We start from the raw sequence: 14,063 nt of genomic DNA on the forward strand, positions 1-14,063 counted from the left end.
GACCAGATGGACGTGCTCCAAGTGCCAGTTATCGATATCGCAGCCCTCGTGGCGTTCCGTTCTGACGCTGAAGTGGACGCCGCGTTGCAAGATATCAACAATCTTGGGCTGCGTGAAATTACTACCAGCGTCCGCGCTGCTGCGAGCGAGTGGGGATTCTTCTACATCGCCAACCACGGGCTGCCGGAGCAGGAGGTGCAGAACTTCCAAGAGGTCATGAGGTCGTTCTTTCGTTTGCCAGCGGAGATCAAGCGCACCATTCGACGTCACGCCACCAACAACCGCGGCTACGTCGAGGGAGAACTCACCAAGAACAAGACCGACTGGAAAGAGTGTTTCGACTTCGCTGGCGCTGGGGAGGACGGACCTGCCACCGACAAGCTGGAGAGGCTGGGAGAAGATCAAAACCAGTGGCTTGACGAGTCGACGCTGCCAGGGTTTCGTGGCGAGATGAGGGCCTACTACGACAAGATGGAGCACATCGCTCGCCGCCTTCTGAAGGTGTTTGCTGTGGCGTTGGGCGAGAAGCCTGCGTTCTTCGACCAGTTCTTCAGGTCGAACGCCTCCAGCATGATGCGACTGAACCATTATCCAGTGGCCCCCGAACCAGAGAAAACGATGGGGGTTTACCACCACACGGACTCTGGCGCGCTGACCATCCTGCTGCAGGACGATGAGGTGGCATCGCTGCAGGTGCTCCATCGCGAGTCGCAAACGTGGGTGGATGTCCCTCCTCGCAAGGGCACGTACACGATCAACATCGGCGACATGGTTCAGGTGTGGTCGAATGACCAATTCGTGGCCCCTCTGCACCGTGTGCTGGCGAGCAGCAAGACTGGCCGGTTCTCGGCTCCATTCTTCTATCTCCCTTCGTACAATGCCAAGGTGGAGCCCATTGTGGTGGTCAAGCCCGGGGACGTGCCCAACTACCGCCCGATAAATTGGCGTCAGTTCCTCCTGGAGCGTTACCAAGGCAACTATGCCGACCTGGGCAAGGAGAACCAGATCGGCAATTTCAAAATTCATGGATCCATCGATATTGCTAATGCGTAAGTGTGGCAGTTCACGAAGGAGCTACGATGGTCGCTACATTTTTTTTTCTTGCCAAGAAATTGGTCAACGTTATGAATCAATGCTGCACCTCTTGTTCATCTTGCTAGGTTTGAAAAACACACCTTTCCTATTCCTCTCGAACTCGCGCATTACTACCAGCTACGAGTTCGCGACGTCAATAGGGCCGTGGATCTTGAAATCTCCGATCTGGATTTCCTTACCCTTGTCGGCAACGTTGCCCTGGTAGCGCGTCAAACGGAATTCACCCCAACTCAGCGGACGGTAGTTGGCTACATCGCCCTCCTTGACTACGATAGACTCGACTTGAGCCCTGTACGACGGGTTATAGAAGAACGGGGCTGAAAACCGGTCGGCTCCACCATTAGCGAGCACGCGGTGTAGCGGTGCCACGAACTTATCGTTGGACCACACCTGCACCATGTCGCCAATGTTGATCGTGTACGTGCCCTTGCGCGGGGGCACGTTGTTCCACGTCTGCGACTCGCGGTGAAAAGCCTGAGAGAAGCGACTTCGTCATCTTGCAGCAGAATCGTGAGCGCACCAGCATCGGTGTGGTGGTAGACGCCCATGGTCTCCTCCGGGTCTTCAGTCGCGGGGTAGTGGTTTAGTCGCATGTGACTCGAGTGTCACCGTGGAAGAACTGGTCGAAGAACGCAGGTTCTTCACCTAACGCGACAGCGAAGACCTTCAGCAGCCGACGGGCGATGTACTCCATCTTGTTGAAATACGTCCCCATTTCTTGTCGGAAGCCAGGCAGTGTCTTCTCCTCGACCCACTGGTTCTCATCGTCTCCCAGTCGTAGATGTTTGTCGTTGACTGGGCCGTCTTCATTAGTGCCAGCAAAGTCGAAGCACTCTTTGCAGTCCTTCTTGTTCTTGGTAAGTTCATGCTCCACGTACCCACGCGAGTTGGTAGGAGTGCGTCGGATGGTGCGCTTGACGTCCTTGGACAGACGGAAGAACGACCTCATGACCCCTTGAAACTTATGCACCTCCTGCTCCGGCAGTCCGTGGTTGGCGATGTAGAAGAAGCCCCACTCGCTGGCAGCAGCTCGGACTTCCTCAATGGTCTTGCGCAGCGCGCTGTCCTTGACATCACGCAGCGCAGCATCCACTTCAACATCAGTTGGCAGGGCCATGAGCGCTTCAATATCCACGACTGGAACTTGGCGCACTTCCATCTCGGTCTCAGCTGCTTGGGTCTTGGTACTTGCTATCAAATTGAAGAATGAACCATCGGCCAGCAGCACCAAGGGAGAAGGCGCTCGAATTCATCCGAAACCTCGTTCTACCTTCCCCACCTGCGATGTTGTCGCCGCTGCCGGATCAACTCATCAATTCCGTCCAATCTGCCGCGGTGAAGTGGCTCGAACGATTCGTATGGCCGCCCGCAGACGTAATCCGTCCACCAAAAAGCGTCCACATCCTCAGATCTGATACCACCATCCGACTCAGACTCTCATCAGATGTGTACCCATTTCATGCCGTCGGAGTCAGCGACGGTAGCCCATCCCGCTCAGAATCCCATCGGACGCGTGCCTCGAACATGGCGGGCCTGTGGCGCAGCGTGCGCGTGCTGCTGTGGAAGAACTGGCGCGTCAAGCAGCGCGAGAGCCGCCTGAACCGCGGCCGCAGCGGCCGGCGCTGGCTGTACCCGGCGCTGCTGACGGACATCATCGTGCCGCTGGGGCTGCTGCTGCTGCTCATCCAGAAGCTCTGCGAGTACAACGCGCAGCTGGTGGCGCCCTCGGGCGTGGACGCGCTGGACGCGTTCCTGGAGCGCCACAAGGACGCCATCATGATGGAGCCCGAGCGCACACGCACGCTGACCGATATATCAGGCGCCGTCGACGCCACGACGGCCGCGGGAGAGGAACATGACGAACAGCAACTGGAGGTGAAGGTCGAGTCGGGGGCGCTGCTGCTGGCGGCGCTGCCGCTCATGCTGGCCAAGAGCAACCAGAGCCTGGCTGTGCTGCAGCGCAGAGAGACGGAGGCGTTCCTGCAGTACCTCGACCGGTAAGTGGACCATTCTGTAATTGTTTTTGTTTTGCTTGGAAATTCGGCGTAGTGTGTCCTAAAATGGACCATTCTTGTTGATGTACTGTAGACACTATCCGCCAGCGGAGGAGCTGGGGATTTCCAGCTACGCGCAGAAGACGAAAATGGTTCCGATTGATACGTCGCTGTCGAACGCAGAGGCGGACCAGGTTTTGCTCGAGTACCCGAAGAAAAGCGGGTGGAATATCTACGCCGGGCTGGATGTGAGGAGGACGACGACTGGAGGAGACGAAGAAGAAGAGCTTTCCCGCCCGCTGGAGCTGCTGGCGCTGTTCTACCAAGACCGCATGAAGGACCCTTCTGAAGTGGCTGCGGAGAGCCAGATCGAGCAGTTCTTCGCGCAGGACCTGACGTTTAATGTTTCCGGTGGACCGATTCATTTCCCGACGGTGCTACCGTTTCAGATGGCGCTGAACATGTTCATGCGAGAAAACGCGACCAGCTTTACGAATACCCACTTGATGGAGCTGAGTGATTTAGCCCCGGAACTTGTATGTCAGTTGGTGGGCAGCATGCTGGATCGCGGCGGTCTCCGATGGTCCGACTTCCCACAGACATCACCGCTCGGGAGAAGTGAGAAGGCCTGCGAAATTGCAGTAAAGAAAGGAGGGCTGTCGACGGAACTGCAGCGCTTCCTGTCAAACCTCGTGAACAAGGCGGCGTCGAGCGACCAGCTGGACAATCTGAGTGTGGCCGCGCTGCCCGGTCGTCCTGCTAGCACTGTGTCTGGTCCGCTTGAGAGCAACATTGTGTTCTACATGGCATACTTGTTCCTGTGGCCGTACGTGCGTTTGGTTCGAGACGTTGTGGCTGAAAAGGAGAAGCAGCTGAAGGAGTATTTGATGATCATGGGTCTGCCGGCGATGTCGCTGCTGATCAGTTGGTTCATGCTATACTTTTTGGCCTCGGCGGTGGTGTCGCTGCTCGCTATGTGGTTGCTCAACGGTAGCATGTTCGCGGCTTCGACGATGGGCGGCTGGTACTTTTTCCTACTGCTGATGGTGTTCATCACGAGCATGCTCTTTTTCGGTCTCGCTGTCACTCCGATTTTCAATCAGACCAGGACGGCGGCTGCGTGTGCTCCGTTGATGTACTTCATCCTGAGTGCTGGAACCTTGATTCGATCGTTGGCTGGTGAAGATGCGGTCGCGTCGTCCGAGTCACTGGCGTTGCTCCTGACAATTCTCGACGCAATCAGCTCACCTGTTGCATTTATGGCTTCCTTGCACGATATTTTGTCATTCGATGCCGTGACCGCGGCCCAGAGGTCCATCACGTGGAGAACAGTAGAAATACCTTGCACCTTGATGGCTATGCAAAGTGCTGGATATTTGCTGCTTGGATGGTACCTTGAGAACGTGTTTCCGCGGACGTATGGAGTGCAACAAAAGTGGTATTTCATATTTCAACCTTCATATTGGTTCCCCCAACGGATTGACCCTGACGGTGAGTCTGTTCGGCTTACCGAGATGAGCCCTGACAACTTTGATGAACGGATGGATGACACTCTTCGTGAGCAGTCTATTCCCGACTACTTGCAGCATTTCAACCCCACGCTTTTTGTGCAGTCGCTGTCGAAGACATACCCGAACGGTAAGAAGGCGTTGAAGAATGTGTCGTTTGGAGTGAGGAAGGGCGAGATTTTCGGCCTTTTGGGACCGAATGGCGCTGGAAAGAGCACGACGTTGTCGATTCTGTGCGGTATGTTGTCGCCATCGAGTGGAGATGCCTACGTCGGCGGGTCCATCAGTGTGGCTAATAATCCACAAGCAGTGAGGCAAAGCCTCAGTGTATGCTTCCAGCAAAACATCCTATACGATGATTTGACTGTCTGGGAGCACTTGTCATTGGTGTGCGCATTGAAGTCAAGCCTGGGAATCAAAACCGTCTCCGAGCATGCTTGGGTCACTAAGCTGCAACAGTTTGGACTTGAGGAGAAGCGGGATGCGTTATCGAAAACTCTATCAGGTGGCCAAAAGCGCAAACTGTCACTTGTTCTAGCACTATTGGATTCATCTCGTGTCGTCTTACTTGACGAGCCAACCGCTGGGATGGACATGAAGGCACGACTGGATACCTGGGACGCGTTAAAACGTGCTGTTACCCACCGTGCTGTGATCCTGACGACCCATTCGATGCAGGAAGCGCAGGCTTTGTGCGAGAACATTGGCATTGTCGCTGAAGGCAAGTTGAAGTGTTGCGGTTCTAGCTTGTTTCTCAGGAACCAGTTTGGCGTAGGGTATAAACTCACGATTGTGCACCATGGCGATGACGACCTGGATAGAAGTGATAACCTAGGCGGGGGACGACAAGCGTGGACGGAACTTCTAATGACCACGCTAAGAAAGTATGTGCCTAATGCCCGCATCGTCAGTGACAACAAGTGGGAAACACGTGTGCAGCTGAACGATGGAGATGAGCGGCGCTTTGCCGAGTTGTTCAGGGACCTGGATACGATGAAGCAGAATGGTGTTATTAAGCGCTACGCTATCGCAGCTACTGATCTAGAGGATGTGTTTGTGAAGGTGACTGAGGGCGAAGACGTCTACTACCATGTGAAGGATGATGTGGAGAGTTCGGGGCCATCTGTTATGGCCGACCCAGTACTGGCGAAAATTGACGCCGAGAAATCCAGGGAAAAGATGCACTGGCAAACCAGTGGACTCGACACGAAGTTACCTGGCTGGAAACACTCGATGTCACAGCTTCGCGCGCTCATCATCAAGCGTGTGAAGATGACTTCTCGCGACAAAAAGTCTCTCTTTGCACAGTATGTGTGGCCGATTGGCTTTTTAGCGATTATCCTGGCTGTGCTTCAAAACTTGATTTCTGCTGGTGGATCCATTGAGATCGTGACAACTTTACCCCCGACTGCAAGGGACGCCTCATTGTTTGTTTCATCAGCTTCTGAGATCACGAATTCGGTCGCAGATATTGTTGCGCATTTCGAGCAAAGTTCCCAACCGATTGTGTTCGACAAGAGTGCAACGACCGAGCAGGCTATGCTGGATGCAATCGCGCGCGAAAACGACACAACTTTTTTCGCTGGTGTGTTCGTGTCGGCTGTCAATTGGACATCAGACAACACTGCTTTCTCTCCGGTGATGGCGTACTCACTCTACTACAACGAAACAGTGCGTCGTTCTTTGCCGGTGACGCTTCAATGGATGTCTCAAGCCTACTGCAAGACGCGTTCGAAGCAGGAAAATTCCCCTGATATCGATAAATGCGACTTGGTTGCGAAGAAAGGCATTTTCCCGATTGATATCAAGATCGATGACGCAGTAACCGCTGATGACGACGGCAGCCTGTTGTTAGACCCTGATGAAGCCATCAACGTTGTTCGACGAATTATGGTGGCATTTTATCTCCTGATGACAATGAGTTCCGTTGTGTCATTTTACATTTCATCGGTCGTAAGGGAGAAAGAAAAGGGCTTGAAGCGCCTCCTGTTCCAGCATATTGAGTCGGCGAATGCGTCGTTCTTGTATTGGCTGTCAAACTTCATGTTCGACTTCACGGCGTACTTCATGGCGATTACTCTCATGCTTATCATACTTGCAGTGTTCTCCGCTTCGCTGACCGAGAATATGCTCACTGCGTTGATGATCTCCATGGTTTTGTTCGGCATAGCGGTGATCCCGTTCCTGTATCTGAGCTCGCTGATCTTCTCGTCTCAGTCGTCGGCGCAGTCGATTATGTCGTACGTTTCGATGTTTCAGATTATGGCGGCGTCGATCGTGTTTGCACTTTCAAATATCCCGGGCTTGTGCGACAAGGTGAACACGATTGCGTACTTCTTGCAGGTGTTTCCACTTTATACGTTCGGCATCACTGTATTAAATATTGTGACGCTGTCATGGGCTCCCATGCGCCAGAAGTGCCTCAACTTTGGTGGAACCCTCGATGCAATGAACGCCTTCGCTCTTATCGATGTCGATGGAAAGTCTTCGGTGTGGGATTGGGATGTCACCGGAAGTAATTGGTTTGCGCTTGTGACCTCTTCTATCGTATACACACTACTGCTCCTAGTGCTAGATCAATATCAAATGTACCCTACGGTGGTCGAATACAAGATGCGACGCACGCTGCGCCGGATTCGACGTTTACTGCCGTGTTGGCGCAGTTATGGTCAAGGGTATGAGGAGGCCGAGCAAACTGCTGTCACATTCGAGGACGAGACAGATATGGTACGTGCAATTCGAGTCTCGAAAGTGTTTAACCCCCGCAAGAAGACTTCGTCGGGCGGCCCAGGCAACAATGGTGCCGATGCTGCCAATGGTGAAGAAGCCGCTGCTGTGGTGAACGAAAGCGGTCAAGTGGTGGCCTTGAACAATGTTAGTTTCTCGGTGGAAAAGAGGGATTGCGTGGCATTGTTGGGCGTCAATGGATCGGGCAAATCGACAATGTTTGAGATATTGACGGCAGGAACGTCGCCAACCAGTGGCAAGGCGCTGATCGACTCGTGTGACGTGACTGCAGAGCCTCAGGCGGCGAGTACGAGATATGGCTACTGTCCTCAGGGCAATATTTTCTTTAACGATCTAAGCGTTCGCGAACACCTGGAACTGTTTTATCGCTTGCGGTGCAGTCGACGCAACGGACTGCTGTCTGAAGGTGCAGTTATCGACGGTCTGATGAACCAGTTGGATTTGTTCCCGGTGGAGCACACTGCAGCGGAGCACTTGAGCGGCGGAAACAAGCGTCGGCTTATGCTAGCGCTGGCCCTCTTGAGTGACCATACGTCGCTCTTGCTTCTGGATGAGCCTTCAGCTGGTGTGGACGTAGTTGCTCGACGCTTGATGTGGCGTGTGCTGCATGAGAAGCGGCAAAGCCAAAACAAGACGAGCTGTTTGTTCACCACACACAGTATGGAGGAAGCTGAAGCGGTGTGTGCAAACGCCGTCGTGCTCTTCAAAGGAAAACTGGTTTGGTGCGGCAGCATCCCGGACTTGAAGCAGCGCGTCTCGCGAGGGATCTCCATCGGCGTGCGTCTCGACAGCACAGCAATCTGGGACCCAGAGGAGCTGCACTTCTACACGGAGCAAATCCGGAGCTCGCTCAAGCTGAAGGCGACAACTGCTACTCGCCGAGCAGGTTTGGAACGGGGCAGCATTCCTTTACCAGAGTTGGAAGAAGCGTGGGAGCTTTGCCACGGTCTTTTGCACAAGGACGCCGATGCTGTCACGGTGGCGGCCTCTCGGCAGCACGGTAATGCTTGGTTACAAGGTGTGCTGTCCCGCTTAGAATCAGCAGACAGTGGGCTACCAACTCGTTCGATAGGATCTGATGATCCAGTGATTCCGATTGTTGAGTTCGTGCAGGAGTGGCTCGTGCAAGAAGCGTTTGTTCGCCTGGAGACGCAGCTTTTTAAGGATGGAATTACTGGTCGATCCGGCGAGCCTGTGGTTCCCGTTGATCAGGACACAGCTCGTGGCACTGGTAGCAACACTAGTGGTGTTTATGAAACCTCATGTACGGACGCATTCGGACTGGCAGACGTCTTTGGGACCATGGAAGAGAATAAGTCGCGTTTCAAGATTTCGCATTATAGCATTAGCGAATTGTCTCTTGAGCGCGTGTTCGAGCAGTTCACGTGAGTGAAGCATGGAAATAGAGCCGCTAACCTGCTAGATAATACAAAATGGTTTCATCTATAGTCTCGTACTTTGACGTGCGAAACAGCACAAATTACACAATACCTACGTAACATACGTGTAGTTCCTCCAAGACTTGAGTGATGGCAGTTCAAGTCGCTAGAGGGTGGTGTTTCCTCTTGACAATCTTGTTGCGCTTTATGCTGGTATTTTTGTTGGCTGCGTGCATCGTCTTCCATGAGGATGGATTTCGGTTGACAACTACAGTACTTACAGTAATTAGTCTGGCCCAGACTAAAATTGAACATCGATTTTTTTTCACTCACTACAATTAGTCTGTCTTCAAAGGGACAGACTAATTTTGAACATAGACTAATTTTGAATATCTAAATAGTCTGCTGGTGGTAAGGAGAACGTGTATTTATGTAATTAAGACTGTCGCTTTTAGTGTTCTAGGTAAACATCAAACGATGGCTTCGTCGAGGATGTGGGTTCCTGCTCGCTCTATGCGGCATCTAGCTTCACTCGGCGCTTGTTCATCTGCTGTCTCGGTACTTCTGGATGACCTCCTGTAAGTGAAGGAAACATAGCGATGTTGACAATGTACCATCAACACCCTGCACATAGAGCAACACACTTCGTAGCCCCCAAAAATATGGTCTGTGAGCTATCCACAAGTGCCCCAAAATAAAAGACTGAACAGACACAATAATTGGGAAGAAAAAAGAAATTGGTACTAATTTTGGAAAGTAAATAGAAATGGGTACCAATTTGGGAAGAAATAAATACATAATTGTGTACCGCCTGCTCATTTAGCGACACATATCTACCCCACATCTAAGAAAGAAAGAAACGTCTGTCCTCGGTGCGGTTGCGCTTCAACATCTATGCCGAATAATCTTCATGTGCGGGGTCATGAACCATACCACTTCACAAAGACGAGCCCAGTTCAGACAGACTAATTATGAATATTTGTGCCCAGACTAAATATGAACATCCTGATTTCTGTAGCACATGAATTAGTCTGGTCCCGACTAATTTTGAAGACAGACTAATTTTGAGCCCAGACTAATTACTGTAGGCACTGTAGTGGCCTCGAGGTAGCTGGTTAGAGGCTATATTCCCGGGTGCAAACAGCACTTGCAGTAAGTTAGAGTGCGGTAAAAATCACACATAATTGCGGAGTACATGAACACTAGACTCAGGTTAGTAAAAGTCCGCGTTACTGTAACTCAATTCGACATGTCAGTATTACGGGCACCGACAGACAGTAATACGGCATATTATGCTGTTCGGTACTTTTTCTTCGCAAGCCAAAATCAAGAATTTCTGTATCCATCAATAGGTCATCTAGGGAGTTGGTCGGCACCTCGACAAATATCGCATCTTTGGTGATAACGTATAGATCCTCCCGAGACCATGCCAAATCTCATGGGGTACCTATAAACCTGCAAAAGACTAGGTAATTCGGGATAACCTATGGTTTTTCGTGTGCAAATCACTCGCTCAAGCGAGGCAATGCAATTGTTTGAATATCAAGCTTTTCACGAATTCCTGCATTTGTGCGCTCCCACGACATCTATGACGCGCTTACGCTCGCTACCCTTTGATCTTATCCAAGTACATCGACTCGAGCATGCGCTTGTTCGATCGGGAGTGAGATCAACACGTAGAGGCGCGGGTTCTGAGCTACGTATGAGGGGGCTTACTGCTATGCTCGGTGTGGTAATGCACAGACACGGTATTGAGTGGTTCGAAGCATGCAAGAACACGTCTCGGCATCTGTCCAGTCATCAGCGTACCGGTCGAGATCATTAACTGTGGTTCGTCAGGCTACAGACAGCCCTGGATAAACTTACACTGGTAATTTGACTTTGTCTTGTATGTGGGCATGGAAAAGTCTACGTAAATCGGCATAACACACAGCTACACGCTAAAAAAAACGTTATTTGCTGGGAGATCGATTTAATCACGATATGCTTGCTGTCTCGAGAAAGATGTGCCTCCTCAGAGAACCAACACTTATTCCTGCAGTTAGGGATATTTCACCATCTACCGGGTATCCCGGTGGGTTTATAGGTCCCAGTAAAAGACCCAGTCTTTGACCAGAAAATGCCGAACATGGAAAGTGTTCTAATGTTTCGTGAGACCAGGATGTGGGATGAGGAGCACGCAATTTGGTATTTTTAGCGGGCTTTGCTCAGGCAGCACAAGCTCTTGTCCACCACTTCCAGAAATTTTTAACCGGGACAGCGCCTCTTTTCCCTCATGTTTTGATTTTGATCGTTTTTGCTTTGATTTTAGCTATTTGCAATGGCCTTTGAAGTAATGAATATATTGCCCAGGGTAGGGTTTCAGTTGAAGACTCGAGTAATTTCAGACTGAGAATTTCAGAACGCGTGCTGGTGCATGTCTAAGTACTTCAGAAGAGATTGGTATGTTGAAAACCCGTTCGTTTTGCGCGCGACCAAAATGATGGCACGTCGTCGCCGCAATGTCACGTAAGCTCCCTACGCTACTGTCATGTAAGCTCCCTACGCTACTGTCACGTAAGTTTCCTACGCTACTGTCACGTAAACGCCCTACGCTACTGTCACGATGATAGCTCGCGAATAAGGGGCAACTCAACGGTTAACCTACCCCCAGATCTACCTAGACGTCCATGTCTATTATAAACACGCATAAATTACCTTGGAGACGGCACATGCAACGACCGTACGTTGCCAACCATTGACATCGAAGAGGAGGCTTTTGCCTCGCCAATGCCCGAACAAATGTGCCAGTACTGGAGCACCGATTTTTGGTGCCTGAAAGAAGATTTTCTCACTTTGACCGTGAAGTGGTGTACCAAAATAATTTGCATACTTTCGCAAAAAAATGTCCGTGAGCCGGGCTTTCTCATCCCATACCTACATCTCACGCAGCATTCAATGCACCTTATGCTGGCCCCCACTTGGAATCTACGTCAAGTTGACGCTATCAACGACCAACTATTTCAACTGTCTCTCCTCTGCTGTTTGGTCTTACCCAAGCCAGCAAATGATATCCACTTATCACGGGCTAATGTGAGCACGTGTCGATCTGACAACGTCAACTACCGGTTACACTCTACTGAAGTAATCTAGATAGGTCCATATTTTCGGCCGGAATCCCAAGCGTTTGCTTCCAGTGATTGCGGGCGCATGGTATTCTCACCTACGTGCTTCCGTTTCCGTGCGGATATCGTCACTCAGAGCACCTCATAACACAATTTACCGTGACAATGACCAAGAACGATGAACACCAGTGCGCTGCATCCCCCAAACAACCAGCAGTTGAGTGAGAACGTCATCGGCGACGTTGTTCAACGTGCAAACCGATCTGTCTGCAGCCACACGAGTGAGCCAAGATTCTTCGCTTCTCCTCTTCGCACAAGTCAACTGGTTCAACCGCAGTCACTCGGAACTCCCAAACGTCCAGCTGTCGTTCATCAACTCTCCATCGGATCAACAGAACTCACTGGGGCTCACACGCGTCACACGGCATTAATGGACACAGACGAGCATGAGGCCAACGCGCAAGCTGCTGCGGTGGAGTATTTTCGCCTCTTCCGCTTTGGTGTCCAGGCTTCGGATTCCCCAAATGTTCAAACAGGAGCGCACCCTGTGCACGATGCTCAGGTGCAGCAGAGTTTTCTGGAAGCTACAACGACACCAACCATGACTGACGGTACGGTGTGTGGCGTCGAGCCGTTCATGCAGAGATGGATTCAGATGTCCATCTATTTCCCCAACTTGGCTATCGAGCTCGAACGGCTGGAAAATGGTCCAGGAAACAAACTGATAGCGGCGGTCAAGCAAAACGTTACCATCACCCAGGACATGCTGCTCCTCGTCTTCCCAAATGTATTCACGAAGCTAGACTTCCATCTCGTGAGCACGCTTCTTGGACAGCAGTTTATGCTGGACGGTTTGATAGTCTTCGAATGGGACCATTCGAGCAACCGCGTGCGTGGTATATCCTACAAGACTGATCTACTGACGCCTCTCCTACGTATCGTAGGCAGTTTAGAGGGCGTGTCTCGAGTATTTGAGAACGCTCGCCTTACTCCGGATTGCGGGTTCTCCCCCAGACTGGATCAGTAGGAAGGCCAGGGAAAGACTGCGTGTACTTTTAGCATTGACTTCAATCTGAGTTGACTAAAAATGGTGGCATATTGGCAAGACCGTCGACAAGTTTACTCACTGGTGCGAGATTGATTGCAATAGTTTTAGGAAATAATTCAAGGACCAGATACATGTTGCAGAATGCAGCACCTTGTGCTTCTAGTCTTGTCAACAGCAAATGATGCTGGTGCTGCGTGACCTGCAGACGCTGGTACAGTTCTAAACTTCCGGCCCTCGCAACTTCGTGCGTCTTTCGCAGTGCAGCTGTATGCGTTCGGTGCGATGTTCTTCGATGCGGTAACAGTGACAAGTGCGACCCCAGTCAACTTCTACAATCACTGCAGCACCACCGTCGAGCTGTACAACAATACCTACGCGGAGAATATCGATCCTGGCTGCAGTGCGACTCGAGACCTCGAAGAAGGCTTCAGCAGAATGTACCGCAACGGATGGCACCCTCAAGCTACACGTAAGCCGGCTGATTGAGAATGGTTGGTAAACCTGGTACTAACAACATTGTGTATGTCGCTGCAGTGGCCGAATTCTCGGTGTCGTGGGGGTTTCTGTGGTACGACATCAGCATCATCCCAACAGGGATTCAGGGGGTAAGCAAGTTGCTCTCCACGGCTTTCAGCAGCAATAAGATACTAACATCTCCACTTTACTTGCAGCCCGGTAATTGCTCGTCTCTGGAGAACTGCAAGATGGTCACAGGTGGCGTCGGCTTCAACACGCCCATGCGGATCGCGCCGTCTGGATGCACTACAATCACTTGCCTTGCTGCCGGCTGCGACGATGCCTACCAGTACCCGACGGACAACTTCAAGACGCATGCGTGCTGCGACACCACGCCGAATGTCGACGTGACCTTCTGCCCTGGTGGTCGAATGTCGTGGCGATGCCAGCACCCATGAAGGCGAATTGCCCGCGCCGGTTCACTGCTTCCTTGCGTCGTGATTGAATACTAAGTAATCCGGGTTAAACTGCTGACTGTAACCCATGAGCTGGGAAAATGCACTTCACATAAGCCTCACAGACTATGTCATATTATGAGTAATACTCACTGAGTAGCTTTAACCACCTTATTTACGGGTCTCGATCCATAAATACTGAACTTAATATTGGCCAATAGTATGTCTGAAAATCGGAACCGCCCGGACGGTTCACCGTAACCGGTCCCGTCCCAA

At 51.5% G+C, this 14,063-nt stretch overlaps 4 protein-coding genes across 4 annotated transcripts; 3 read left to right on the forward strand and 1 right to left on the reverse strand.

Annotated features, from left to right (window-relative positions):
- Positions 1 to 6: 6 nt before the first annotated feature.
- IUM83_08532 (2OG-Fe(II) oxygenase superfamily protein) lies at positions 7 to 1,053 on the forward strand (the record flags this gene model as incomplete). The annotated part of the gene is made up of 1 exon (XM_067932912.1): positions 7 to 1,053. The coding sequence occupies one exon, from the start codon at positions 7 to 9 to the stop codon at positions 1,051 to 1,053; it is 1,047 nt and encodes a 348-aa protein (XP_067783346.1).
- Positions 1,054 to 1,212: 159 nt separating this feature from the next.
- Positions 1,213 to 2,254, reverse strand: IUM83_08533 (2OG-Fe(II) oxygenase superfamily protein; the record flags this gene model as incomplete). Its single annotated transcript, XM_067932913.1, has 2 exons — positions 1,213 to 1,569; positions 1,694 to 2,254. 2 exons carry the CDS (start codon positions 2,252 to 2,254, stop codon positions 1,213 to 1,215), a joined length of 918 nt encoding a protein of 305 aa, XP_067783400.1.
- A 365-nt stretch (positions 2,255 to 2,619) lies between these two features.
- On the forward strand, positions 2,620 to 8,734 carry IUM83_08534 (ABC transporter A family member 4; the record flags this gene model as incomplete). The annotated part of the gene is made up of 2 exons (XM_067932914.1): positions 2,620 to 3,092; positions 3,184 to 8,734. 2 exons carry the CDS (start codon positions 2,620 to 2,622, stop codon positions 8,732 to 8,734), a joined length of 6,024 nt encoding a protein of 2,007 aa, XP_067783344.1.
- Positions 8,735 to 13,158: 4,424 nt separating this feature from the next.
- Positions 13,159 to 13,790, forward strand: IUM83_08535 (RxLR-like protein; the record flags this gene model as incomplete). Its single annotated transcript, XM_067932915.1, has 3 exons — positions 13,159 to 13,345; positions 13,411 to 13,481; positions 13,548 to 13,790. The coding sequence occupies 3 exons, from the start codon at positions 13,159 to 13,161 to the stop codon at positions 13,788 to 13,790; spliced, it is 501 nt and encodes a 166-aa protein (XP_067783345.1).
- Between the last annotated feature and the right edge of the window lie 273 nt (positions 13,791 to 14,063).

Source organism: Phytophthora cinnamomi (genome assembly GCF_018691715.1).
Source record: "Phytophthora cinnamomi strain GKB4 chromosome Unknown Contig99, whole genome shotgun sequence".
NCBI lineage: Eukaryota > Oomycota > Peronosporomycetes > Peronosporales > Peronosporaceae > Phytophthora > Phytophthora cinnamomi.